The sequence below is a fragment of the Rhinoraja longicauda genome, chromosome 39 (assembly GCF_053455715.1).
Source record: "Rhinoraja longicauda isolate Sanriku21f chromosome 39, sRhiLon1.1, whole genome shotgun sequence".
NCBI classification, from domain to species: domain Eukaryota; kingdom Metazoa; phylum Chordata; class Chondrichthyes; order Rajiformes; family Arhynchobatidae; genus Rhinoraja; species Rhinoraja longicauda.
In genome coordinates this window covers 3,752,981-3,780,890 of record NC_135991.1, presented here as the reverse complement: position 1 = coordinate 3,780,890, position 27,910 = coordinate 3,752,981, and the positions used below count along the sequence as shown (strand labels likewise).

General features: G+C 45.8%; 1 protein-coding gene across 1 annotated transcript; it reads right to left on the bottom strand.

Moving 5' to 3' along the window:
• Positions 1-3,966: 3,966 nt before the first annotated feature.
• Positions 3,967-27,637, bottom strand: LOC144611102 (sialic acid-binding Ig-like lectin 10). Its single transcript, XM_078430174.1, has 10 exons — positions 27,628-27,637; positions 25,886-26,105; positions 20,231-20,426; positions 16,758-16,839; positions 14,626-14,982; positions 13,306-13,596; positions 9,071-9,331; positions 6,915-7,235; positions 5,586-5,715; positions 3,967-4,075 (listed from the first exon to the last, which is right to left on the bottom strand). Exons 1-10 carry the CDS (start codon positions 27,635-27,637, stop codon positions 3,982-3,984), a joined length of 1,962 nt encoding a protein of 653 aa, XP_078286300.1. The 3' UTR covers positions 3,967-3,981.
• Between the last annotated feature and the right edge of the window lie 273 nt (positions 27,638-27,910).

Sequence of the window (27,910 nt, the reverse complement as noted above, 5' to 3'; positions counted from 1 at the left end):
ACTCTATGTCTATGGGAATGTCACGGTAGTAGCCCGAGGTGACAATATTAGTGCTTCGTCCGGAGAGGCTACATGGGTGACATTGAGAACAAAGAAGAGAATGATCACCTTATTGCAAGTGTAGTGTGGCCCCAAATAGACAATAGGAATTGCAAGAACAAATATGCCAGGAGGTAGCAGGGATTTGCAGCGATAATAGGATTGTCATTGTAGGCAATTTTGCGATGTGGACAGGGACTGTCATAATACGTTTGACTGCGCGGAGTGGAATTTGTCAAATGTTTTCATGATTGCTTCATCGGGCAATGTATAGAAGGTCCTGCAAAGGAGAGGGCAAAACTTGAATTACTTTTGGCAAATTGGGAAGAATAAGTGACTGAAGTCTCCGTGGACGAGCTTTATGATACCCGCGATCACTCTTCTATTAGCTTTAGAACACATGTAGAAACATAGAAAATAGGTGCAGGAGGAGGCCATTTGACCCTTCGGGCCAGCATCGCCATTCATTGTGATCATGGCTGATAATCCACAATCGGTAACCTGCGCCTGCCTTCTCCCCATATCCCTTGATTCCACTATCTCCTAGAGCTCTATCTAACTCTCTTTTAAATTCATCCAGAGAATTGGCCTCCGCTGCCCTCTGTGGCAGAGAATTCCACATATTCACAACTCTCTGGGTGAAAAAGTTTCTTCTCACCTCAGTTTTAAATAATCTCCCCATTATTCTTAGATGTGAATGACGACATTTAATGTGCCCACAAGATAAAATTGTGAGTAGACACAAAATTCCGAAGTAACTCAGCGGGTCGGGCAGTATCTCGGTAGAGAAGGAATGAGTGACGTTTCAGGTCGAAACCCTTCTTCAGACTGCTTTTAAAAGTGTGATGACAAGAAATTTATGGCATGCATGTTCCTTTTGGAGTGAAGTTCAAGGTAGTTGCGAATGTGGAAGCTTGGATGATGAGAGAAATTGAGGCTCTTCTCAGGAACACTATGGAGGCCTGGGGAAGTGCACGCAGCTGGGAGGAGCTTCGATAAATGAGGAGCATAGTTAGTTTAGTTTAGAGAAGCAGCGTGGAAACAGGCCCTTCGACCCACTGACCACGGATCACGCCGTACCCTACCACACTTGGAGCATTTTTTACTGAAATCAATTAACCTACAAACCCGCACGTCTTTGGAGTGTGGGAGGAAACCGGAGCACCCGGAGAAAACCCACGCTGGTCACGGGGAGAAACGTACAAACTCCGCACAGACAAGCACCGTGGTTAGGATCCCACCGGGTCTCTGGCGCTGAGAAGCAGCAACTCTACAGCTGCGCCACCGAGTTAAGAAGGAAATTGGGAAGGCAAAAAGTTGCAAGAGACAGCTCGAACATGAAGGACCATCTCCGCACACTAACACTATCCGACACACTACGGACAATTTACATTTATATCAAGCCAATTCACCTACAAACCAGTAGGTCTTTGGCGTGCGGGAAGAAACCGTAGCTCCCTAGAGAAAATCCATACAGGTCATGGAGAGAACGTACAAACTCCGTGCAGAGAGCGCCCGGATGGAATCCGGTAAGGCCGTAGGTTTACCGCTGCACCACCTCAACCAATAGACAATAGACAATAGACAACAGGTGCAGGAGTAGGCCATTCAGCCCTTCGAGCCAGCACCGCCATTCAATGCGATCATGGCTGATCACTCTCAATCAGTACCCCGTTCCTGCCTTCTCCCCATACCCCCTCACTCCGCTATCCTTAAGAGCTCTATCCAGCTCTCTCTTGAAAGCATCCAACGAACTGGCCTCCACTGCCTTCTGAGGCAGAGAATTCCACACCTTCACCACCCTCTGACTGAAAAAGTTCTTCCTCATCTCCGTTCTAGATGGCCTACCCCTTATTCTCAAACTGTGGCCCCTTGTTCTGGACTCCCCCAACATTGGGAACATGTTATCTGCCTCTAATGTGTCCAATCCCCTAACTATCTTATATGTTTCAATAAGATCCCCCCCTCATCCTTCTAAATTCCAGTGTATACAAGCCCAATCGCTCCAGCCTTTCAACATACGACAGTCCCGCCATTCCGGGAATTAACCTAGTGAACCTACGCTGCACGCCCTCCATAGCAAGAATATCCTTCCTCAAATTTGGAGACCAAAACTGCACACAGTACTCCAGGTGCGGTCTCACCAGGGCCCGGTACAACTGTAGAAGGATCTCTTTGCTCCTATACTCAACTCCTCTTGTTACGAAGGCCAACATTCCATTGGCTTTCTTCACTGCCTGCTGAACCTGCATGCTTCCTTTCATTGACTGATGCACTAGGACACCCAGATCTCGTTGAACTCCCCCTCCTCCTAACTTGACACCATTCAGATAATAATCTGCCTTTCTATTCTTACTTCCAAAGTGAATAACCTCACACTTATCTACATTAAACTGCATCTGCCATGTATCCGCCCACTCACACAACCTGTCCAAGTCACCCTGCAGCCTTATTGCATCTTCCTCACAATTCACACTACCCCCCAACTTAGTATCATCTGCAAATTTGCTAATGGTACTTTTAATCCCTTCGTCTAAGTCATTAATGTATATCGTAAATAGCTGGGGTCCCAGCACCGAACCTTGCAGTACCCCACTGGTCACTGCCTGCCATTCCGAAAGGGACCCATTTATCCCCACTCTTTGCTTTCTGTCTGTCAACCAATTTTCTATCCATGTCAGTACCCTACCCCCAATACCATGTGCCCTAATTTTGCCCACTAATCTCCTATGTGGGACCTTGTCGAAGGCTTTCTGAAAGTCGAGGTACACCACATCCACTGACTCTCCCTTGTCAATTTTCCTAGTTACATCCTCAAAAAATTCCAGTAGATTTGTCAAGCATGATTTCCCCTTCGTAAATCCATGCTGACTCGGAATGATCCCGTTACTGCTATCCAAATGCTCAGCAATTTCGTCTTTTATAATTGACTCCAGCATCTTCCCCACCACTGATGTCAGACTAACTGGTCTATAATTACCCGTTTTCTCTCTCCCTCCTTTCTTAAAAAGTGGGATAACATTTGCTATCCTCCAATCCACAGGAACTGATCCTGAATCTATAGAACATTGAAAAATGATCTCCAATGCTTCCACTATTTCTAGAGCCACCTCCTTAAGTACTCTGGGATGCAGACCATCAGGCCCTGGGGATTTATCAGCCTTCAGTCCCATCAGTCTACCCAAAACCGCCCTCCTTTGGGTGCTAAACTACAAGAAAGACGCAATTGGACTAGACACAGTGCAAAAAAAGATTCACAGCTATGTTACCCGAATTGAATGGTTAGGCTACTGTTTCGCCTCGCCTCAATAGGCCAACCCTCGGTTTCCCTAACACCCTGATAAATCTAATCCGCACCCTTTCCACGGAAGCCAAGTGGCTGGAGTCAGTAGTGAAACCGAGCGTGGATTTGCAGAAAGAAATGAATGCTTGAAAAACACATTGTGTTTGTTCCGCAGAATAGATGGGGAAGTATAGTGTGTTCGGACGTGGGGAAAGCTTCATTCAGCCTTCCACGCAGAGACAAAAGGGATTGCAGAGTCAGGACTGTGGATTAACGGACAGGTAGCTAGAGTACGTCAGCGGAGCAGGTAGCGGCTGTCGAAGGAAATGGATGGGCGATGTTACGGACGGGGACCCGTACCTAGCCCAAACCGGTCATGTCATCTAACATTCTATCACTGCACTTCGACTTCTGTGGCATCAGACTGATGTTGACGTCTATTTATTTTCCTGGCTACTTTTCGAACAATCGTTTACTGACTCGTTTCTCTGCTTCCAGAATATCCAATGAGGTTAACATTGTCCCTAATACTGCAGCATTTGGAGTTAGTAATCATGAACATAACGTGCGGGCAAGAGCAGCTAACCTGTGATTTGGTTAATCAGCGAAAGCAGTCACAAACTCTTCCTTAGCAGAGACAATACCTGCGTCATCTCGCACTAATCGAGGATTAGCTGATTCAAATTCTCCGTTACATTCGACTTTTGCTCAGGATGTTCCTTTGTCGCGGGTATTTGTGCGTTGCCGTATCTTCTAAAGGAGAGTTGCAAACACGTTATTGTCATAAAGGCATAAATAGTGTCAGAGAGTTATACTTCCCGATAAGAGGCTTTAGGGCGCAATACCTCCACGCGCCGTGCAGAGCATTTTATCAGCATGCATCAGAGCACGGTTTGGGAGAAGCTCCATCCAAGACAGAGCGACATTGCAGAGAACTCCACAGGCAGCCCAAACCACTACGTAAACCAGTCACCCTTTCCATTGACTCGATTCTGCTTGGGTAAGGCCCAATCAAGTCAAGTCGCACCCCGGCCACTCCCATCGAGCAAACGGTACAGAATTGTGTAAACGCACACCTCCAGATTTAGGGACAGTTTATTCCCAGCTGTTATCAAGCAAATCAGTCATCCTGCCAACATGTAGAGAAAAGTACTAAACTTCTGTGCATCGCATTGGAAACCCTTGGACTTTGGTCGGACTTTACTGGCTTTATCCTGCAGCCATGATCACATTGAATGGCGGTGCTGGCTCGAAGGGCCGAATGGCTTCCTCCTGCACCTATTGTCTAATGTCTAAACGTCATTCGCGTTATTCCCTTTATTCTGCGCTTTATATCCCCTTTATATGGTTGTAATCGTATATTTTCTTTCCGTTAACTAGCTAGAACGCAACATACGCTTTTCACTGCACTTTGGAGCATGTGAGAATAAATAAAATCAAATTCATTTCCCTATCAAACCTAAAGTCAAACTCTAGTCCTATGTGTCTGATTTTTTGGCCCATATTTCTCTAAACCTTTCCTTTCAATGTACTTGCTCAAAGGCATTTTAAACATTACCAAGATACCCGTTTCCACTGCTCCCCTTGGCAGCACGTTCCGTATTCGCATCACACTCTATATAAAAATTGCCTCTCAAGTCCCCTTTGAATCTGTCACTTGTCACTGAAACAGAGTGCAAAGCAGAGTGTTAAGGAACTAAAGGGGATCTACGGTGATTTTGGCCATTCTTGTAAACCTCCTCTGGACCCTCTCCAGAGCCACCATATCCTTCTTCAGGTATGGGGCCCAAATTTGCTCACAACTCCTTGGAGCGCAAGAAGCTGAGGGGTGATCATCGACACATTTGAAATCTGGACAGGTATAATTAGGACGAATGCACAGGATGTTCTTTCTCATTGTAGGTGAATCGGGAAACAGGGTCTACAGGTTTAAGGTGAGAGGGGAAACATTTAGTAGGAACCCGTGGGGCAAGTTCTTCACTCAGATGGTGCTGCGTATGTAGAATGGATTGCCAGAGGAAGTAGTTGAGGAATGTTCAATAACAACACTTAATAGGTATTTGGACAGGAACGTGGGTGGCAACACTGTGGAGGGATATGGCCAAGTTCGAATAGTTTGGATGAGGCACCTTGGTAGCCCTAGATGAGTTGGGCCGTCGGAACTGATCCTGTGATGAGACCCTTTGTCACATTTTACCACCTGTAATGAAGCCAACGCAGCGAGAGACGCACTTGCTCTTTGTCTAGTTCGTGCAGAACTCACTTTTGTCTTCTCCATTTCTTCATTAAGCCAGCTACGACAAAGCAGATGAGCAAAAATACAACCATTACGTAAATGAAAGCCAGCGGTGTTCCGGAAATGCCTCGTGGCGTGCCCTGTTCTGTTGCAGGAGCTACGAGGGAAGGAACAATCATTTCAGCCAACCCTGACCCAAAAATCCCAGAAAGTCCCACCGTGCCATGATCGCTGAACAAGAAGGTGAACCAATAATAGGGGAGCTACGATCGCACCTGTCTGTAAAAAGAAATAGGCAGACGACCTTTCAACCCGACCTTGGTGATTCCCCCCCCCCCGGTGATCCATACTGAACGTGTTTCCCCTTAGCCTTGGTATATGTCCGCCAGTTTTAGACCTCTCTGAGAAGGAGTTAAATTTCCTAACTTAACCCTAACCCTACGCGAATGATTTCTCTGCTTGCCTCCTCTAATCGAACGAAACAGTCTCTCGTGGTAAGCAAACTGATCCATCCCAATTTCTGGCTCTTACCAGCTTCAACACATGCACCACAGAAAACTTCATATCCGCTGCATCGTAACTTGATTTGCCAACTATTCCGTCCACGAGCGCAAGAAACAGCAGAATGTGGATGTAGCGCACTGCATCACACAAATCAACATCCACACCATCGGAACCTTCCCGGTTCATAAGCCATAGAAACAAAATTAGCCCAATTGGCCCAACGAGTCTACTCCGCCATTCAATCAAGGCTGATCTGTCTTTCCGTCTCAAACCAAATCTCCTGCCTTCTCCCCGTACCCTTCGTCTCCTTTATTAATCAAGGATCTATTAAACCTCCGCTTCAAAAATACCCAATGCAGCCTCACGGCCGTTTGTGGCAATGGATTCCATGGATTTACCATCCTCTGATTAAAGAAATTTGTCCTCATCTCCTTTATAAAGTCACGTCAATTTATGTTCGTTTTGCAAATTAACGTTTTGGGAATCCTGCACCAGCACCACAAGGCCCTTTGCGCCTCCGGTTTCTGAATCTCTCCTAATTTAGAAAATAGTCTACGCCTTTATTCCTACTCGGACAGTGCATGGCCGCACACTTTGCTACGATGTATTCCATCTCCCACGCAGTCTCACGGTGAACTAGCAAACTCCACACAGACATCGGCGGTGATCGGGAACTAACCCGGGTCTCTCGACCCGCAAGGCGGAGGCTTTGCCCGCAGCGCAAGGTTTACGTGTGTTTCAAGCAGGATCAATAGGCAGGAATGCCTGGTGCCGCTCCCATTTGCCATGTCCTCGCGACCACCACCAACCTCTTCCAATTCCGTCGCGTTCACCTTTACACTCAGTTCTTACCGTCTCCAGTCCCATCGTATGTCCGGACCTCCAGCTCCGCCCGCAAGGGTTCCAGCCACCGAGGGTTGGATACCGAGAAGTTCACAGTCTCTACCGTCAGGTTTACCCCGCGGACGATCAGTGTGATGGTCACCAGCGACCCGGCGCGAACGCAATCTGCCCGGACGTCCCCGGCCGTGTCCGTCAACACGATGGTCCGGTCCAGGAATCCCCAAGTGACGTTAACGGGGAAGTTGGATTGTACAATGCAGCGGCAGGTCACGTTCGAGGGATACCTCGTGCATTGCGCCCAGGACAGAACAGCCGCTTCATCTGTAAGGTCTTGGAGGGGGAAAAACAGTTTATAAAATCGTCGTCCATGAATACCAATGTCTATTCGTTGATTGATTGAGAAAACTACTAGACCAAGTGGACCCGTTGGGTCCAAACCTCTCCTGCATTGGTGCAGAACCCTCTCACCCCCCTCCCCCTCCCCTTCCCCTTCCCTCCCCCTACACTCCCCGTCCCCTCCTCCACCGCTCCCCCACTACCCCATCCCCACTTCTCCTCGCCCCACTCCATCCTCCTCAACCCCTAATCCTTCCTCCTCTCCCTTGCCTCACCCCTCCCTCCACCCACCTCCCTTCCTCCCTCCCTCCCCCAACCCTCCCTAGGAGATAGATTTAAACTTTTAAATGTGAATAACTTTAAAAATGTAACACCGATTTCAATGAAACTTCTTCCAGTAACACCAAAGGGACGACGGTGAGTAAGGTGGGCCGAAATGTCCGCACTATCTGGTACTGTTTTGACTGTAGTTCAGGAACAACCAAACAAACGAGAGTTTTATATATTGATGAGAGACATCTATCGGGTGAAATTAAGGACCCTTTTCGCAAAGAGGAAATGTCAAAGACGAGTGAACATAGATTTCGTTTCGGAGCCTTCCACATTCCAGAACACAAAACCCAAGTTTATCCTTAGAAGTAAATGTAGGTCACAACCTATGTACGTTTGCAAATGTCGCAGAAATTGTGGCGATTTGGAAAGTGATAATGCGGGAGAAGGAGACACACCAGTTTCTAATCCAACTAAAAGGGACTGTAGATGCTGACCAATCAATGTGATCTCCCCATCCTCCCACCCCCACACCCACCCCTTCAACAATTTTCTAGATTTCTCCACCTACTCTAAACAATCTGACCTGTTCTGCATCACCTCTCTGCCAGCTTTCTCTCTTATGCACTCACTACAACCATTTAAAAAGTGTCCCGACCTGTAGGTTATCTTTTCGCCAAATCTGTTGCCGGACCTGTTAAGTTGCTCCAGCCCATAAACATGCTGTTTTACAGGTCAATTGGACGATGTAGGTTATCTCCAGTGCATCGATGAATGTTATAATCTGGGCATAATTGTACAATACGGATATGGAGCAAGGAACCAGGCCATTCGGCCGAGAAAACGCATGCCGACCATCAATTGCGCACGGACGCGAATTCCAATTTAATGTGCTTATGGTTTCATCAAGGGCCCAGATCCCACTACTCATTTAACATCTAGAGGAAACCAAAGAGGTAATGGGAATGTGGAACAAAATGAATTAAGCAATGACTAGTGTACAATTCGAGGCTTGATGTTCGAGGCAGGGCCTGTATCTGTGCTGTATTGTTCAATGACCAACCTGTTCTTTGACCCAATCTGCTTCTCCACAGATGTTGCCTGACACGCTGATTCACTCCAGCATGTTGCATCTATCTGCTGAACGATCAAAATGGCATTAAAGGATACAGGTTCTGCGCAATCATGGGTAATGCATGGAAACTAAAGTCCAAAATGGTATCGCCCTGTTTCTAAGTATTGTTACGAATCGATTCTGCTTGTTTGAATTTTATTGCCTGTTAATGTCCATGGGAGGAGATGTGTAGGTGGAGCAACGAGTGGAGTTGGATCTCAAATTGGAACCAGTATTCGGCGGAATAGTAGAAAATGATTCAGTGAATGTTTGGGTTCCTTCTGTACGTGTGCCACAGGTTTTCCAAAGCTCTCTCTGTGAAGAATAATTGGATGAGCTTCGTGAAACCGGTAGATGTTTAGCAAAGGCGGAAATAGACATTTATAGGAGGAAGTCCTCAACTCAAGCATCCGTGATGGAGCAACCAATCACAAAAAATACTCACGCCGACTGGGTATTCGCACGGGCGCGGACCGTGAGCTCCCAAGAGCATTTGTCACCGTGCAGCTGTAGGATGTAGCTGCCTTTTCCGACTCAAGGTGAACGGTGATATTTTGACTTTCCATGCTTAGATCAGTCTCTACGCCACCGGTGATCTTGAACCAGGAGAAACTAATGGCATTGGGGTTGGCGTCACTGGAACAACGCAGGGAAATCGTGTTGGCTTCTTTGAAGGTCAACTCGACCACCGTGTTCTGGGGAGAATCTTGGAAACACAACATCATCGGCATGTTAGCGGGATAGAAATGGAACCCTTTCGTCTCCTGCGTGTCTTGTTTCTGGCAACCGCCAAGCAACGAGGACAAGTAGCCCAGTTAACTTCCACAATATCAACCAGCCAAACACCGACACTGCCTCGGACAACGGTCATTCATGTCAACACAATCAAACTCATACAACATGTAAGCTGTTACCTACTGAGACCGCAAGCTAGGTCTTCGACCGCCAATATTGACCCAGAATTCGGAAGCAGGGGAGAGGAGCTCCTGTATTTTACTCGCGTTCCATATCACTACATAAATATATCATCACCTCAATAGCATGATAGAACCTAGGTCGCAAAGGCGTGACCTGTTCAACGGGGCAACTCTGTCATCGCAAGGACATTTTCCAATCGGTAAAGCGTACCAGAAATTTCCAAGTGCCCAAAATCAGGACACTCTGAGAAAGACTATGTTGCCTCTCAGGTTCTAAATCTAAATCTTGCTATTTCCATCCAAACCCTTTTCCTCTGATTCATGATTCCCCTACTCTGGCCACAAAGTTCAGTTAATTCACACTATCTATTTCTCTCACGATTTTATATACCTCAAGAAGATCAGTCTTCATCCCCTGCGCTCCAAAAAAAAAAGTCATTACATGCATAACCTTTGCCTGTAACTCGGGCCATCAAGTCTTGGGATCATTTTCGTAAATCCATCCTGTACTCTTTCCAGCATAACGGCACAATGACACGTCAGCTGTGATCTACGCAGTGTTTTCTCTCCGATGGGAATGTACCAGGTATGATCAGTAAGTATGGAAATGTCATAATACCATAATAATGTCATAGATAACGAAGATATTTATAAACAATTACACCAGAAACTTGACCAGTTGGGCAAATGGGCCGATGAATGATGTACAATGCAGATAAATGCGAGGTGTTGCATTTTGGTAAATCAAACCACACAGTAAACGTCCGGGCGCTGGACAGTGACGGAGAGCAAAGGAGTGCACCGTTTAGTTATGGTAACACTGCTATAGGAAGTTGTTGTGAAGCTACAAAGAATGTAAGGAAGATTTGCAATTATATTGTCAGGAGTTGAAGGCCTGTGTAACAAGGAAATATTCGGCAGGCTAGAACTATGTTCGTTGGAGCAAAGGTGAACGAGGGATGGTCTTATATCTGTGAGAACGATCGTGTGGGGAATAGATAGAGTAAAGGCACTGAGCCTCTTATCCTGAGTAAAGGAACACGAACCGGAGTACGTACGTTTGTTTTGAGAGGGGAATAAATTTATAGGAGCATGCGGAGCAACTATTTACATGGTGGATGGTAAGTGTAATGAAGGTGCTACCAGAAGAGTTAGTTGAGGCAGAAATGAAAGCAACATATAAAAAGGCATTTTGACAGGTACAGAGATAGGAAATGTTTAGTGAAATAGGGGGGCAAATGCAGGCAGGTGGGACTAGGATAGATGAGCCATCATTCTCGTCAGGGGTACGCATGTGCCGAATGCGCTGCATGACTCTAGCTTCATCCACAACAAACCGTGTATTTGGTACTCCTGATGTGGTCTAACATCACATTAGTGATGGTACTCCGGTTCTCTTGATGTGTCCGGTACTCTTCATGTGGTCTAACCATGATATATGACATAGAAATTTAAATGTAATGCGCTGAGTATGGTCTAATCAAAGACCACGAGGACGGGAGATGTGCACATTCTTCCAAGAGCCACCGTATAACCAATGGGTAGAAAGGAACTGCAGATGCTGGTTTAAACCCATGATAGACATACCATAATAATGTCATGCGTGGGTTTTCTCCGAGATCTTCGGTTTCCTCCCACACTCCAAAGACGTACAGGTATGTAGGTTAATTGACTGGGTAAATGCAAAAATTGTCCCTAGTGTGTGTAGGGTGGTGATAATAGTGTTAGTGTGCGGGGATCGCTGGGCGGCGCGGACTTGGTGGGCCGAAAAGGCCTGTTTCCACGCTGTATCTGAAATATGAAAATATAAATAATAAATAGACAGAAAATGTTGGAGTAACTCAGTGGGACAGGCAGCATGTCTGGAGAGAAGGAATGGGTGACGTTTCGGGACGAGACCCTTCTTCAAACTAGTTAGGGCAATGGGAAACGAGAGATATATACAGTGATGTAGAGAGGTATTAAAGGAATTAATGAAAGATATGGAAAAAGGTTACGATGATAAAGGAAACAAGCCATTGTTAGCTGCTTGCTGGGTGAGAACGGTAACCTGGTGCGACTTAAGTGTGGGAGGGACGGAGAGAGAGGGTTACTTGAAGTTAGTTAAATAAATATTCATACCACTTCCCAAGTGAAATGTGAAATGCTGTTCCTCCAATGGATATCAATTTTATCCAACGGATTTCATTTTCTTCAACTATGCCACATTCACGTAACTTGCTTTTCCTTTGTAATGCATTATTTGCAGGAATAAGGTTCATAATACACTCTGGCAGCTATTAGCTGTTTCAATTTCATATGTCAATCCAGGGCTGGATTTACAGATTCCTGGAGAGTGTAACAGAACAGAGAGTTCTTGGACAAGATGTTGAGTGCACGGTTCCCGGAACATGTATTAGGGCGCAGTTCCTTGAAAGTGCTTTTTATTTGGAGAGAATGGCTAGAGTCGTTTGGCATCCTTGACCGCATTAGGAAGGATATTGTTGACAACATTTGGGATACCACGATACACCTGTTGGTGCCGTAAGTGCATATATTATAGGTGTACAATTACGCCATTCGGCCCATCGAGTCTTCTCCGCCATTCAACCATGGCTGATCTCTGCCTCCAAATCCCATTTTCCTGCCTTCTCCCCTTAACCGTTGACACCCGTTCTAATCAAGAATATGTCTACATCAACTGATTAGTCCTCCACAGTCCTCTGTGGTAATGAGTTTTACCTTCTGACTAAGGAAGTTCCATAAGAAAATAACCGCAGATGCTGGTACAAATCGATTTATTCACAAAATGCTGGAGTAACTCAGCAGGTCAGGCAGCATCTCGGAATAGAAGGAATGGGTGACGTTTCGGGTCGACACCCTTCTTCAGACTGGAGGTTCCTCCTCACCTTCTTTCTAAAAGAATGCCATTTAATTTAGAGGCTATGTCCTCTGGTCTTAGACTCTCCCACCAGTGGCAACATCCTTTCCACATCCACTCGAAATATGCCTTCCATTATTCTGTAACTTCCAATTAGCCCCCCTCCCTCAACCTTCTAAACTCCAGCGAGTAGAGGCTCAGTGCTGTCAAACGCTCATCATATGCTGACCCACCCATTCCTGAAATCATTCTTGTAAGCCTCCTCTGGACCCTCTGGACCCAGCAAGTCCTTCTTCGATATGGGGCCCATATTTTCTCACAGCATTCCAAATGCGGCCTGGCCAACGCTTTATAGAGTCTCAGCTTTACCTATTTCTTTTTGTATTCCAGTCCTCTTGATATAACCGCTAGTCATGGCGTTGACGTGCCCCACCTGGAGTTTCCGCCAAAAAATTGAAGGATATAATTACGTTGGAAAAGATGCAGAAGAGATTCACTCAGGATGTTGATTGAGTGTAATAGTTTCGATTATAGAGGTGGACAGGGCATGCTTAGCCATTTTGTCTTTATAACGCAGGAGGCTGAGGGTTGATTTTATTTTTCGTGTACAAGAGCACGCATAAATTGAACCGATGGAAGAAGTTTCTAAAACTGGAGGATCACTCAGACAGTTATCCGTATCTGGAACTCGTTGCCTGGGGAAGCAATGGAAAACAATTATAACTTTGAAAAGACAGCTTTGCAGATTTGTGGATGGGAAGGATTTCGAGGGATATGGCCCAAATGCAGGAAAACGTGACGCGCCAAGAACGCCAATGAGCTCCCATGGAGAAGGTGGAAGAAATGTTCCGTTTCTCTGCTGTGACTCTTTGACTATAATACGTTATTTAAAAAAATACTTACATATTACATTCAGGGTAACAGAGTTTTGCAGTCTGTGACTCGTTCCAAAGTAGTCAACGGTACAGCGAACAGTTTGCCCGTGATGAGCGACGGAAGGGGTAAAAGTCAAGACAGTGGAATATTCTCCGCTCGTTTTCTCCCCAAGCTCATTGATGGTGGAATCTGGCAGCTCACTCCAGGTGAGAGATGGGCGGTCTTCAGGACAGGGGTAGAGGACTTTACAGAGGATGTTCACAGGGGTCCCTTCGGTGAGAGTTTCCGGGATTAAAATCTCGGGTTTATCAGGTACATCTGAAGAATAGAAAGATCCAGTGAAACAACATGCAGGTCTGAAGTGGGAGAGGGGTGGGGCTGGTGATGCGAGATATATTTTAGACTCAAATTATTGTTAATCCAGAACGCACTGCCTTGGAGGGAGCAAAGAACAAACTGCTGAAGGAACACCACCTGCTAAGCAGCATTTGCGGAGGGAAAGAGATGACATGGAAAGCAGAATCTCAACCCAAATAGCCCACCATCATTTTGACTCCATTAATGTTGCTCGCTGAGTCACTACAGCAATTTATTGTTCGCTTGTTCCGGAATCCACCATCTGTAGCCTCCTGTCTGCCCAAGAGAGTGGAGGGTATAATTCTCCGATCATTACAAACCCCAGCTATCCATCCATCTGTCCACCACCTCTCCACCCACCCGTTCCCCCATCGTTCTAACTATCTATCTACCGAAACATCCACCCACCTATCTATCCATCTATCCATCCATCTACCTATCCTCTATATGTACTAATCCCATTTACTAAGAGTGTCGCCGAGGACAAATGGCCATGGCTCCAACATTCCACAGTGTTAGGCCCTAGGAATCACTGCAGTTCTACCGATGGACCTCACTAGGGGGCTTACAACGGTTTTTTTGTTCCCTGCCTACTCGGCGAATTATCCTACAAACATGTACGTCTGAGGAGGGCGGAAAAACGGAGCACCCGGAGAAATCCCACGCTGTCCCAGGGAGAACGTGCAAAGATCACGCAGATAACATCCGTAGTCAGGATGGAACCCCGACTTTGGCGCTGTAAGGCAGAAACTCTACCACTGTGCTATAACCACGCTTCTGAGACGCCAAGCCGCTCCTTGATCATGTCGCCCTCTGTAATGTCGCTATTGCAGTACGCATTCCCATTGCTGTGCAATTCTACAATGCTGCACACCTTCTGCGCTCGTTTTCAAACGCTAGACTGAGAAAGGAAATTTCTTCACGGAGCGAAACCAACTCCCCCTCTGAACTATGTGTGCACAGCGGACGCAAACTTTGAAGGGGCCTCACCCAGAACGTTCAGTTGGACGGGGTGTGTGTAGGTGTAAGTCTCAAAGCCGTCCAGTTCCACGTAGAAGTAATACACATCAGAGTCCTCGGGTCTGAGGTGATCGATCCTCAGCGAGCAGTCTTTCTCTCCCAGGTTACCAACGATTTTAGCCCGCTTCTTGAACCCGGTCATCCCGTAGTTGGGATCTCTGGAGTAAGTTACTGTATACTTCCACTTGTACCAGTATTTGAACCACGCTCCATGGATGGCGGTGTAACGGTGCGAGGGGAAGTCGAACGTACAGGGTATCACCACGCAAGACCCGCTGATTGCACTGCGGGACAGAGCCCGCATGGTCCATTCTCCCGACTGCACAGCTGGAATGATAGAGCAGATAAGCTGACTGCAGTGTTAAATGGTGCGGGAGGAACGACTAAAGAAGCAATAGACAATCTATTGGAATCACAAAAGTTAAGTCAGAGGTAACGTCACCAGAAAAAAATGGACTTGCTGCATATTAAAGGACCGTTTACACAATTACATAGCCGTAATAAAGCAAATACAAAATAACATCTACATGTCAGATGTTTAAGGTGAAGGGGGAACATTTAACATGAATCTGAGGGGTACCTTTTTCCCCACAAGTGTTTAGTTTAGCTTAGTTTCGATACAGTGCGGAAACAGGCCCTTTGGCCCACTATATCCGCGCCGACCAACGATCCCCGCACACTAACACTATCCTGCACAGTAGGGACAATTTCCAATTTTACAGAAGCCAATTAACCTATACTTCTTTGGCGAGGTGGCTATACGAAAAGCTCCCAGTTGTCGAGGCAGGGACTATTGCAATAGACAATAGACAATAGGTGCAGGAGTAGGCCATTCAGCCCTTCGAGCCAGCACCGCCATTCAATGCGATCATGGCTGATCACTCTCAATCAGTACCCCGTTCATGCCTTCTCCCCATACCCCCTCACTCCGCTATCTTTAAGAGCTCTGTCCAGCTCTCTCTTGAAAGCATCCAACGAACTGGCCTCCACTGCCTTCTGAGGCAGAGAATTCCACACCGTCACCACTCTCTGACTGTAAAAGTTCTTCCTCATCTCCGTTCTAAATGGCCTACCCCTTATTCTTAAATTGTGGCCCCTTGTTCTGGACTCCCCCAACATTGGGAACATGTTTCCTGCCTCTAATGTGTCCAATCCCCTAATTATCTTATATGTTTCAATAAGATCCCCCCTCATCCTTCTAGATTCCAGTGTATACAAGCCTAATTGCTCCAGCCTTTCAACGTTAAAGAAATTATTAGACTGCCACATGCATAGGACAGGGTTGGAGGGATATGGGTGAAACGTATGCAGGAGGGACTAGTATACAATGGCATGTGACCGGTGAGGGCAATGTTGGCCTGAAGGCCAGTTATTAATCAATCAATCGATCGATCGATCAATCAATCAATCGATCGATCAATCAATCAAACATATTTAGCCTACATCTTATACTTCTTATCTCCATTCTACTCTTTCAGTCCGCGTGAAGGGCCTCGACCCGCAACGGCGTCTGTCCAGTTCTTTGCACAATGGTTGCCTGATCCGCTGGGAAATTCAGAAGATTGTTTGTTTATCCATAACATTCTCCTCTGCAAATATCCGAGATCGCTGCCCCAACGATGGGCTGCTTTGGATCTCTCATTTTCCATCCATATCACCGCAAACACAGAATGCTACACCAGAGGAACAGGTCCCCTGAGCCACCATTCCTGTGCCGAACATGATGCCAAATCAATCTCCTCCGCCAACACATAAACCATATCATACCACTCGCTGCATATCTATGGACCTATTTAAAATATATAATAAATACCATTATCGTATCTCCCTCCACCACAACCCTAGCTGAGCATTTCAGGCACCCGCCGTCCTCTGTGCACAAAACGTGTCCCGTGCACCAGCGTTTGGCGAACTGGCAGGAAGGAGGAATGAGAACAGGATGGACGATAGACGTTGAATCCGATAGATGTTGAACTAATTGATTCCAATGGACGACTCCTGTCCGTTTTTACACTGGGTTCTTGCTGGCATTAGCCCCATCATATCACTATTATAATTTGCAAGGGTTCTAAGCAATACGTATGAAACGTTGCCGATTTTACCTTGGAGAAATAACAGGAGGAAGCAACATTGCCGGATCATTGTGTTTTCTTGAATATGTCGTCCGTTTACGGTTATCGGGATCTGGAAGAAAAGAACAATCAAATAATCTTACTCTGGGGCGGCAGAGTACAGCAAGTAGAGTTTTTCCCTTACAGTGTCAGAGATCCGGGTCCCATCCTGCCTCCGGGTGCTGTCTGTCCGGAGTTTGTACATTGTCCACATAATCTGCGTGGGTTTTCCGCTGGTGTTCCGGATTTCTGCCACATTTTAAAGACGCGGTGGTTTGTACGTTAATTCGCATCGATATAATTGTAAATTGTCTCTAGTGTGTGTCGGATGATGTTAGTGTGCAGGGATCGTTGGTCGGCGCGGACTCGGTAGGCCGAAGGGCATGTTTCCGCGCTATATCTATAAATTAACCTAAACCTTCACTGCGAGAACGTACACATTCCATGCAGACAGCGCCCGTAGTCGGGATCCAACCCGGATAAAGCAGCAAATCCACCGTTGCGGCACCGTGCCACCGGATAGTTATACGAAGAGGAAAGATGCATGGAAGTTAAGGTTCTGAAATCGGGTAATGGAACAGCACAGGAAATAGAACTGCACGTGAACAGGCGTTTGGACCCATCATGTTTGTGCCGAACGCGATGTTGAGTTGAAATAATTTGACCGGCCTACACGAGGCACAATCTTCCATATTCTGCATGTCCGAGTGGCCAATACCACTATAGATCTGCTTCCACTACTGGCATTGGCAGCGCGTTCCAGACGCCGCCACTCTCTTTGTAAGTTGGGACTTGATGTATGAGTCTATAATTCTATTGTTATCTGCATTTTTTTCAGATAATATCAATGGACCACTATGGGCTTCACCTTTCCTTGATCATCGTTACTTTTTGCAAAAAAATTATTCATATGTTCTGTATCTCTCTATATCACCTGCCCTATCTCACGTTTCGCTTTCCCCTGACTCAGTCTGAAGAAGAGTCTCGTCACGAAACGTCACCAATTCCCTTTCTCCAGAGATGGTGCCGTACACGCTCCGTTACAACAGGCTTTTGTGTCTATCTTCAAGCTCAGTTAGGTAATCTGTTCGGCACGAACCAGAGGGATCGAATGGCATGTTGCTGTTATTATAGCTCGACGATTTTAATCATCGTTCTGGGTCTGTAAGTTCAGTAAAATTCCCGAATCAGACAAAGAAAACAAGGATCTTGGCTGAAAAAGAACATTTTGTTAATTGCGTTATTGGCTCCTCAAAATGCCCATTCCCCAACTAAATGGCTCAATCTCCCAGGGCTAGAACCGTTAGTTACCCCTCCCATCATGAACCTCACTATCCACATGACTCATGGGACATTCAGCAGTGATGATTTTCCCTTTGAGTTCTGCTGTATGATTTGTCGCCAAACACTTTTGGCTCGAAAACGGTATTGCCACATTTGCCTGAGGCCCCGTTGCAACACTTGTACCAGAAACAGTCTAAAGCAGACTTTTTTTTACAAGAAAACGTACTTGCACCTTGCCATTCAGAGGTTAATATAACTTCACAAAAAATGAGAGCGAAAAGCTTATATTTCCCAAAGGATTTCAGAGAAGTTAAATGGACATTGCATTTTGGCAAGGAGGCAAGAATACAGAGCATACAAACAGACGTACACACACACACACACACACACACACACACACACACACACACACACACACACACACACACACACACACACACACACACACACACACACACACACACACACACACACACACACACACACACACACACACACACACACACACACACACACACACACACACACACACACACACACACACACGCACACACACACACGCACACACACACAGTGACAGACACACACCCACAAACAAACATGCACACTTACAGACACACACGCACACAAACACACACACACACACACACACACACACACACACATACACACACGCCGACGCGGCGAGCGGGCGCCGCGATTCAAGGGTGGTCCGGCTGGGGAATGTGTGGGCGGTGGGGTTGAGCCTGCTACCACGAGCCGCGGCAGGCAGAAAATAGGACTGTTCGGTAAAATTTTGCCAGCGTCAGAAACGTGGCGACATTTGTGGACTGTCACTTCTGCGGCGAGGAAGGGACCGTGTATCATTTGTATATACAGTGTGAGAGGTTGCAGCCCCTGTTCGAGTGTCTGAAGGGCCCGCTCCTCAGGTTTTAGCTCCACTTTAGTACTACGGTCATGATTTTTGGGCACCCGCTTTAGAGGGGGAAGGTCAGGAGGGAGGAGGGTGTCTCCCTGTCGGTCTGCTCCTGGGCCTGACCAAGAAGGCCATTCGCGGGCCCAGGCAGCGGGTAGTCGACGGCCGCACAGGGGTCGGCTGCCTGCCCCTTTTCCGGGCTTGCGCCCATGCTCGCATGTCCCTGGCGAGGAAACACGCGGTGTCCACGGGGATGCTGGAGGCCTTCCGTGAACCTCCCGCTGGTCGCGGCGGAAGGTCGAATGTATTATTGATAAAGTTGGCGAAATTTTAATTGGGGGAGTCCCGAACTAGGGCCACAGTTTAAGAATAAGGGGTAAGCCATTTAGAACGGAGATGAGAAAAAAAAATTCACTCAGAGAGTTGTGAAGCTGTGGAATTCTCTGCCTCAGAAGGCAGTGGCCAATTCTCTGGACGCTTTCAAGAGAGAGTTAGATAGAACTCTTAATGGCAGCGGACTCAAGGGATATGGGGAGAAGGCACTGATTGTGTGTGATCAGCTGTGATCACGGCGAATGGCGGTGCTGGCTCGAAGGGGCGAATGGCCTACTGTCCCTATCGTCTATTGTCTATTATCTATTGCCTATTTGATAACTGTTTTGTTTGTAAACAGCCAATATAGGTAGCTTTTGAATTGATCGTGTTACTACTTTGTACGTTTGTTTTTTTGTTTTGAAATAAAGCAATAAAGTATTTGTAAAGGAATAAAGTATTTGTCTGCTATGCCATTTCACTGGGTTGTGCGCAAAACAAAGCATTTCGCTGTGCCAAAGGACTTGTGAAGAATAAAGTGTAATTGAATCCTCTGATCGTTGAACACACACACACACACACACACACACACACACACACACACACACACACACACACACACACACACACACACACACACACACACACACACACACACACACACACACACACACACACACATACACTCACGCGCGCGCACGCACACGAACAAAACCTCCCAGACATGCACACACAACTCAAATGTGCTGCATACACGGTCTCACACAGCACGCATATACGTACAGTCCTCACTTCAACTGCACGCGTACAGCCTATATGCATGCATACACATGCCATATACTGCATTTAGAGAACACATAGAATACAGCATAAACATAGTACACGCGCGTTCAATAAACGCACACACACACACACTGCACGTTTGGTTACTTTGGTCCGAAAACCGTTGCACCTGTATATTGCAGATAAAGCAGCGTGAAAACCTGCCACGGGATCCGCGCGGTGGACTGATCTCTCCTCCGAACCGATGTTGGTTTTGAAGTGTCGAAATGAGCCGGATCGATCGGTTCTGTACCAGCAGAGCCAGTTGAACGGAATCGGAAGTGGGACGACTACTAGCCACGTCAGAGAGGCGGCGATTGGACGTCCTGTCAGAGAGTGTTTCCGGGTCCATATTTGGAACAGTTAGCGGAATGATTGAAAACCTGTGAGACCAAAGCCATTTTCGTAAATTGAAATTTTCGAGTTAGACGACTTAAACCACAAACTATTTGGAAACCACACTAGAAGTGCAAATACAATCTTCTGTAAGAATCGCCTTCCAAGTTCAGTGAACGATCAGACTTTGTGACTTTGTCCCTGGTGCAGATGGTCATTTATAATGTTACCTGCTTGGAGAATTTGAAGCAAGGAGAATCGTGAGTGAGTAATGCGGGAAAGGAAGAACCTAGTTTAGTTTAGTTTAGTTTAGTTTAGTTTAGTTTAGTTTAGTTTAGTTTAGTTTAGTTTAGTTTAGTTTAGTTTAGTTTAGTTTAGTTTAGTTTAGTTTAGTTTAGTTTAGTTTAGTTTAGTTTAGTTAATTTAATTTAGTTTAGTTTAGTTTAGTTTAGTTTAGTTTAGTTTAGTTTGTTTAGTTTAGTTTAGTTTGGTTTAGTTTAGTTTAGTTTAGTTTAGTTTAGTTTAGTTTAGTTTATTTTAGTTTATTTTAGTTTAGTTTAGTTTAGTTTAGTTTAGTTTAGTTTAGTTTAGTGATACAGCGGGGTCTTGAAGCCCATCGACGTTCAATGGACCATCAATCGTTCTTTTACGCTGGTTATGTTATCCCATTTTTACGCCTATTACCAGCAATTTTCTCTGGCAGCAAACGTTGGAAACCCACGTGGTGACATGGAGAACGAGGAGAACGAGCGATTACCTGCTCCTCCCCCTCCCCCCCCACCCCCTGACGCTGGAAAACGGGTCTCTCTCTCTCTCTCTCTCTCTCTCTCTCTCTCTCTCTCTCTCTCTCTCTCTCTCTCTCTCTCTCTCTCTCTCTCTCTCTCTCTCTCTCTCTCTCTCTCTCTCTCTCTCTCTCTCTCTCTCTCTCTCTCTCTCTCTCTCTCTCTCTCTCTCTCTCTCTCTCTCTCTCCGCTCTCTCTCTCTCTCTCTCTCTCCTCCTCTCTCTCTCTCTCTCTCTCTCTCTCTCTCTCTCTCTCTCTCTCTCTCTCTCTCTCTCTCTCTCTCTCTCTCTCTCTCTCTCTCTCTCTCTCTCTCTCTCTCTCTCTCTCTCTCTCTCTCTCTCTCTCTCTCTCTCTCTCTCTCTCTCTCTCTCTCTCTCCCTCTCCTCCCCCCTCCCCCCCTCCCCCTCCCCCTCCCCTCTCCCTCCCCAATCTCTCCAATATCCCCATGTAATACCTCAAGAGTTTCGCTCATTAACATTTATTACAACTGCCATATGCTGTTGTTGGAATTGTAAGTATTATAAGGAACCTGAGTAGGTTATAGTTTGGTTAAACCTGGAGCTCGCATGCTCGGAGGATGATGGTAAATGGCCAAGTGGGATGTAGTTAAAATACCTAAAGCTGAAACACTGTGCTGAGAAGCAGGCTTTGTTATCAGTAGGGGAGGATAGTCCTTTGATGTTCTGTCTCGCTTCTTTTCTGTTGTAATCTAGCATTACAGCTGCTCTTGGTCACTGTGTTTAGCAGACCAGTCTCCCATAGTTTAACAAATGGCGTCTTTTAAGACGGGACTCAATTTTGAGAATAGCATCTGGACATGTATGATATCTACATGTTAGATACATGGAAGGGAGATTTCTAAACAACAGGAACGCAAGTTTAAAGTTAACTTTGGGGAGACAATGGTTAATGATGGTTTATTTGTGACTCCACACGTAACCATTGTGTCATGAAGGTACAAACATCCTACAGTTACCGTAGGACTTGGAAGGAGCGAGCATGCTTACACCGTTTTCCCGATATATATCGCGAAGGCCTTTATTAAACTGACTTGTTCAATAGACTCACCACTGATCTATGAGCTGTTTTATTTTGTGTCTACGCCTATCTGAGTAAAGTCAGATATAGGGTATGGGTAAAGTACAACATTCCCTCCTGTATATGCTTTGTTCTTTTCCCCGATTCAAACTTATAAAATACTTGTTTTCCTGAAGTTAAGCATTAACCTTATTGTCTTAGCTGTCTGAATCTCTGGTTCTCACCACGTTTCGCTCGGTATAGGATGGACTACAATCAAAGGAATGGTTCGTTTCGTATTCCTTATTTCTGCCATTCGTAGCCAATGTCACTACTATGTTAAATAGGGTATGCTTGGAGATTCGTCCAGTGAGCCTACATGGGCATAAAGTTGAAACAAGGAGGAAATGATCGCTTGACTGACAGTGTATTATACGCTTCCCGCATTGACAAGGGAAAATAATAGGGAATATAGGAACCGATAAACAGGGAGATTGCAGATAAAAGCAACGCAATAACTCAGAATTAGTGGTGGATTTCATTTTCCCTCGTTGTGATTGAGTTACCGATGCTATAAACGACATGGTCGGGATATAACTAGTCAAATGTATCCCAGAGAGCTTCCTTCCTCAACAGATGGAGCGCCCAACACTGGACCTCCTCTTGGAAAATGAGATGAGGTACGCAACCTGTCCCTTTTAAAATCCACCATCCCCCTCCCTGCCTGAAGTCCGCCACAATCATCCCACTGCCGAAAAAGTCTGTCATCAGCGGCCTTAACGACTACCGTCCGGTAGCACTCACACGGTCATCACAAAGTGATTCGAGAGACTGGTCCTGCAGCACATCAAAGCCAGCCTCCCACCCACCTTCGACCCATACCAGTTTGCCTACAGATCAAATAGGTCTACAGGGGATGCCATCGACACTGCTCTTCACACTGCACTGACCCACCTTGAACACCAGGGGAGCTACGTGAGGATGCTCTTCCTCGACTTCAGCTCTGCCTTTAACACGGTCATCCCGAGCAGACTGGTCACCAAACTTTCTGACCTTGGATTTTCCCAAACCATCCGCCAATGGATCAAGGACTTCCTGACCAACCCGCCGCCAGGACCGTCAAAATAGGCCCTCACCTCTCCTCCACCATTACACTGAGCACCGGCTCACCACAGGGCTGTGTGTTGAGCCCCATCCTTTACTCTCTCTGCACTCACGACTGCGCCCTATTTATCGGTTGCTATTATTCCTATTATTTTCCCTTGTCACATGCGGAAGCGTATAATACACTGTCAGTCAAGCGATCATTTCCTCCCTTGTTTCAACTTTATGCCCATGTAGGCTCACTGGAGGAATCTCCAAGCATACCCTATTTAACATAGCAGTGACATTGGCTACGAATGGCAGAAATAAGGAATACGAAACGAACCATTCCTTTGATTGTAGTCCATTCTGCCAGCTGCTCAGAAAAGGACAGGAAGGCCCTTCAGAAGGTCATCACGACGGCCCAGAAGATCATCGGCTGCTCACTGCCCTCCCTGGAGCACCTGTCAGCGTACGCTGCCTCAGTAGAGCAGGCAAAATAATAAAAGATCCATCCCACCCCGGCCACCGTCTGTTTGTTCATCTGCCCTCTGGTCGACGTTTCAGGTCGATCAAATCCCGAACAAACAGACTTAAGAACAGTTTTTACCCCAGGGCCATAAGGGAACTGAACACTACCTTCTGCACTAGGCAACACGGTTAAAACTTTTGTAATTAATATAATTGTATTTATTTGGTTTTTGCATTTATTGCATATATGTTTTACGCACCGTCAGGATTGGCTATTTTTTTAATTTCGTTGTACTCGTTGCAATGACAATAAATGAATATTATTATTATTATAACTGAAGAAAAGGTTCGTCGAGATTCCTCTAAACCTTTCCCATCCATGTACCTGTCCAAATTTCGTTTCACTTGTGTTATACTACCTGCTTCTCTAGTACCTCGTTTCATATACTCAGCGCCCTACACTGAATGTGTTCCGCTTTCCTCCTACATTCCAAAGTCGTGCGGTTTTGGATATTAATTTGCCTTTGTAAATCGTTCCTAACGTGTGTGGAGTGAGTGAAAAAGTGTGGTCACTTACAACTTGTATGAGCAAGTGATAGGTCGTCGCGTGGATTCGGTTGGGCCGAATAGCCTCATTCCATGCTGTTTTCTCAAATCCAATTTCAACCCAATGCACATTGCATAACCTTTTTAGATAGTTCGGTCCCTCTCTTTCCCCTCCCCTGCTCAGTTCTCCCACCCAGTCTTCCTGTCTCCCACTACATCCTATCTTGTCCTGCCCCCCTCCCCTGACATCAGTCTGAAGAAAGGCTTTGACCCGAAAACGGCACCCATTCATTCTCTCCCGAGATGCTGCCTGACCCGCTGAGTTACTCCAGCATTTTGTGTCTATCTCTTTAGTTTAGTTTAGTTTAGTTTAGTTTAGTTTAGTTTAGTTTAGTTTAGTTTAGTTTAGTTTAGTTTAGTTTAGTTTAGTTTAGTTTAGTTTAGTTTAGTTTAGTTTAGTTTAGTTTAGTTTAGTTTAGTTTAGTTTAGTTTAGTTTAGTTTTAGTTTAGTTTAGTTTAGTTTAGTTTAGTTTAGTTTAGTTTAGTTTAATTTAGTTTAGTTTAGTTTAGTTTAGAAATACAGCATGGAAACAGCCCCCTCGGTTTCATCGTCCGTACCGACCAGAAATCACCAGAAAACCAGTTCTCCCTCTGCACACAGCGGACAATTTTCAGAAGCTAATTAACCTAAAAAAGACTGCAGTTGGAGGAGACCCAGCGAAACGTATTATTTTACGCTAAATTATATGCAGGATAAAATGAAGAGAAACTTCAAATTCAGATTAATCCATTGACTTTAATTGTCAGTTAAATACAATACTAAACTTTGAACATTTAATACAAAATCATTCATGGAACTTATGACTTACACAACTTAATGAACGAATGCAATTGGTTGAATGGATATTTCACTATTGCCTTCACCTGCTCCCTGAATTTATTTTGTGTCACTGCATAAATGAACGTGTTTGTGCAGCAGCTCAACAATTGAAACACATTAGCACCTTCCATCAATATAAACCTGGGGTCACTGTAGCCATTAATTTTATAACCTACTACAAACCTTTCTACAAAGAACTGGATAACATAAGGCATCCACAGCAAGATAAACATCCGAGATGGCAAAAAGGAGGATAATCGACTTCCTGCGGTTTTCAATTTCCGGGTCGCTCTGTTTCTCTCCAGTGGAGCAAGAACGGAGTCTCTTCCGTGCTCGACTGGCCACCAGTATGTACCGGACGGTCAGTGCATTGAACACGAGGACAAGAATGAAGGGGAGACAAGGGGTTAAGACGCGATCAACCAATCGAATATTGTCCACAAAAGGAAAGAATAACGGATATCCCTCCGTTTGCAATACCAAGGGGACATTGTCAATGATGTAGATGGGTTCGTGCAGGAAGTACCAGGGAACATTGATCAAACAGCCCCAACGCACAGACGGTTGAGACAACAATGCCCGCGGTTCTGTGGGTGCAATATTTTGCTTTCAGCTTCTGGCAACAGATGGCTACAAATCGATCAAAGGTGAATGTGACTGTCAGCCACACCGAACTGTCTCTCGCTGCATAATCAACGCAATGCTGAAACTACAAATGGGAGTTATGGCAAGGAAGCTACCCGGAAAATAAATAGCGGGTATCCGATTTAACATCACTGCAGTGATAATGACCAGCAGATCTGTCACCGCCATGGACAGTAGATACCGGCTGATACATTTGGACAGGCCGCAGTTTCCTCGGGACAGGATCACAATCGCCACTAAATTAACTGCAAGAGAAACATGAAGGGTTAGTTACAAAACATATCCACGGCGAAAGTCCTGAAATAGCCAGAATTACAACCAAAAAACCATGGAACATTCCAACAAAGGAGCAGCCCCATTCACCCAGCATATTTGTACCGAACATTATGCCAAGACAAAATAATCTCATTTGGGTGCACATGATCAATTTCGATCAATTCCCTGCATATCCATATGCCAGTCGAAACACTCTTATACGCCACTGCCGTACCTGGCTCCATCACCCCCCATTGAAAACGCGTCCCAGGTGCCCAGCATTCTCCATGTAAAAATATTGGCCGCCTAGGCCTGCATCAAATATTGCCGCTCTCAGCTTAAATCTATGCCCCCTCGTTCTTTGTCATTTCCATCGGAGAAGAGGGAGGAGGGGAGTTTACCGGGGGAGGGGGCAAGAGCGGGCGAGGGGTGGGTTTGCGATAGTCTATCCTATCGATACCTCATGATTTATTATACTTCTATCAGAATTTTAGTTTTTAGTTTTAGAGATATAGCGCGGAAACAGGCCATTCCACTCACCGAGTCCGCGCCGACCAATGATCCGCGCACATTAACACTACCCCACACACAGTAGTGACATTTTTAAATACATTTGCAAGCCAATTAACCTGCATACCTGTGCGTCTTCGGAGTGTGGGGGGAAACCGAAGATCTCGGAGAAAACCCGGGGAGAACGTACGAACTCCGTACAGACAAGCACCGTTAGATCGAATCCGGGTCTCCGGCGCTGCAAGCGCTGCGAGGAAGCAAATCTACCGCTGCGGCATCATGCTATCCGAGGTCTAAAGAAGTATGAAGCCCGCGTTTGTTCATTTAAGTTACCCGTTCAGTCTTTTTACCCAGTGGAGAGGATTAAGAAACATGATGGCATTGGCATAAGCTGAGAATAGAGAGCTGTAAGAAAGACATGGGGCAACTTAGTTTTACTCAGATGGTGGTCGACAAATTCAAGGAGCTTTCAGAGTAAGCTCAGGCAGCAGATACAATTACGAATTTTAAAAGACATTCGGTCAGACGTTTAAGCACCGGATTCGAGGATAAGGACCAAATGCAGCAACTCGTCATTGACCAGAATGAAAGTTAATTGACAATGTGTGCCGAAGGGTCTATTTCCGTGTTGTAAAGCGCTGTTTTCCAGTCCCTCATACATCCCAAATTTCCCACGTTGATGCCAACAACACTTCACGCTGCCAGGAGAAAGAATAATGAAGGACCATTTTGCACCCGGGTCATTCCCTCTTTTCGACCACTCGTCAGACAGAAGGTACAAACACTTGAAAGTACATACCACCAAACACAAATCCGCGTGTTCCCCGCTGTTATCTCATGACTGAATGGTCCTCCCATGATACAGTGTAGTCCGATTTCCCAACCCACCTCATTGCGGACATTGGACACTTGCTCTGAAACTATCGTGGTACAATGCTGAAAATATATATTCTGCAATCCAATTTTATGTTTGGTCTCTAAGATACAATTTCGTCGATTTACCTGTGGTCATCGTGTATCATTTGGCTGTATTGGTATATAGTATTACCGTACTTTAATACACAGCACGAAACAATAGCTTTTCACCTTATTTCTTTTTGTTTAGTTGAGCGCGAATACAGGCCCTTCGGGCCACCGAGTCCACGCCGACCAGCGATTCCCGCACACTAACACCACCTTAGGTACTCTCGGGGAAATTTACAATTTCGCCAAGCCAATTCCCCAACAAAACTGGACGCCTTTGGGGTGTGGAAGGAGCCGGAGCTCCCGGAGTAAACCCACGCAG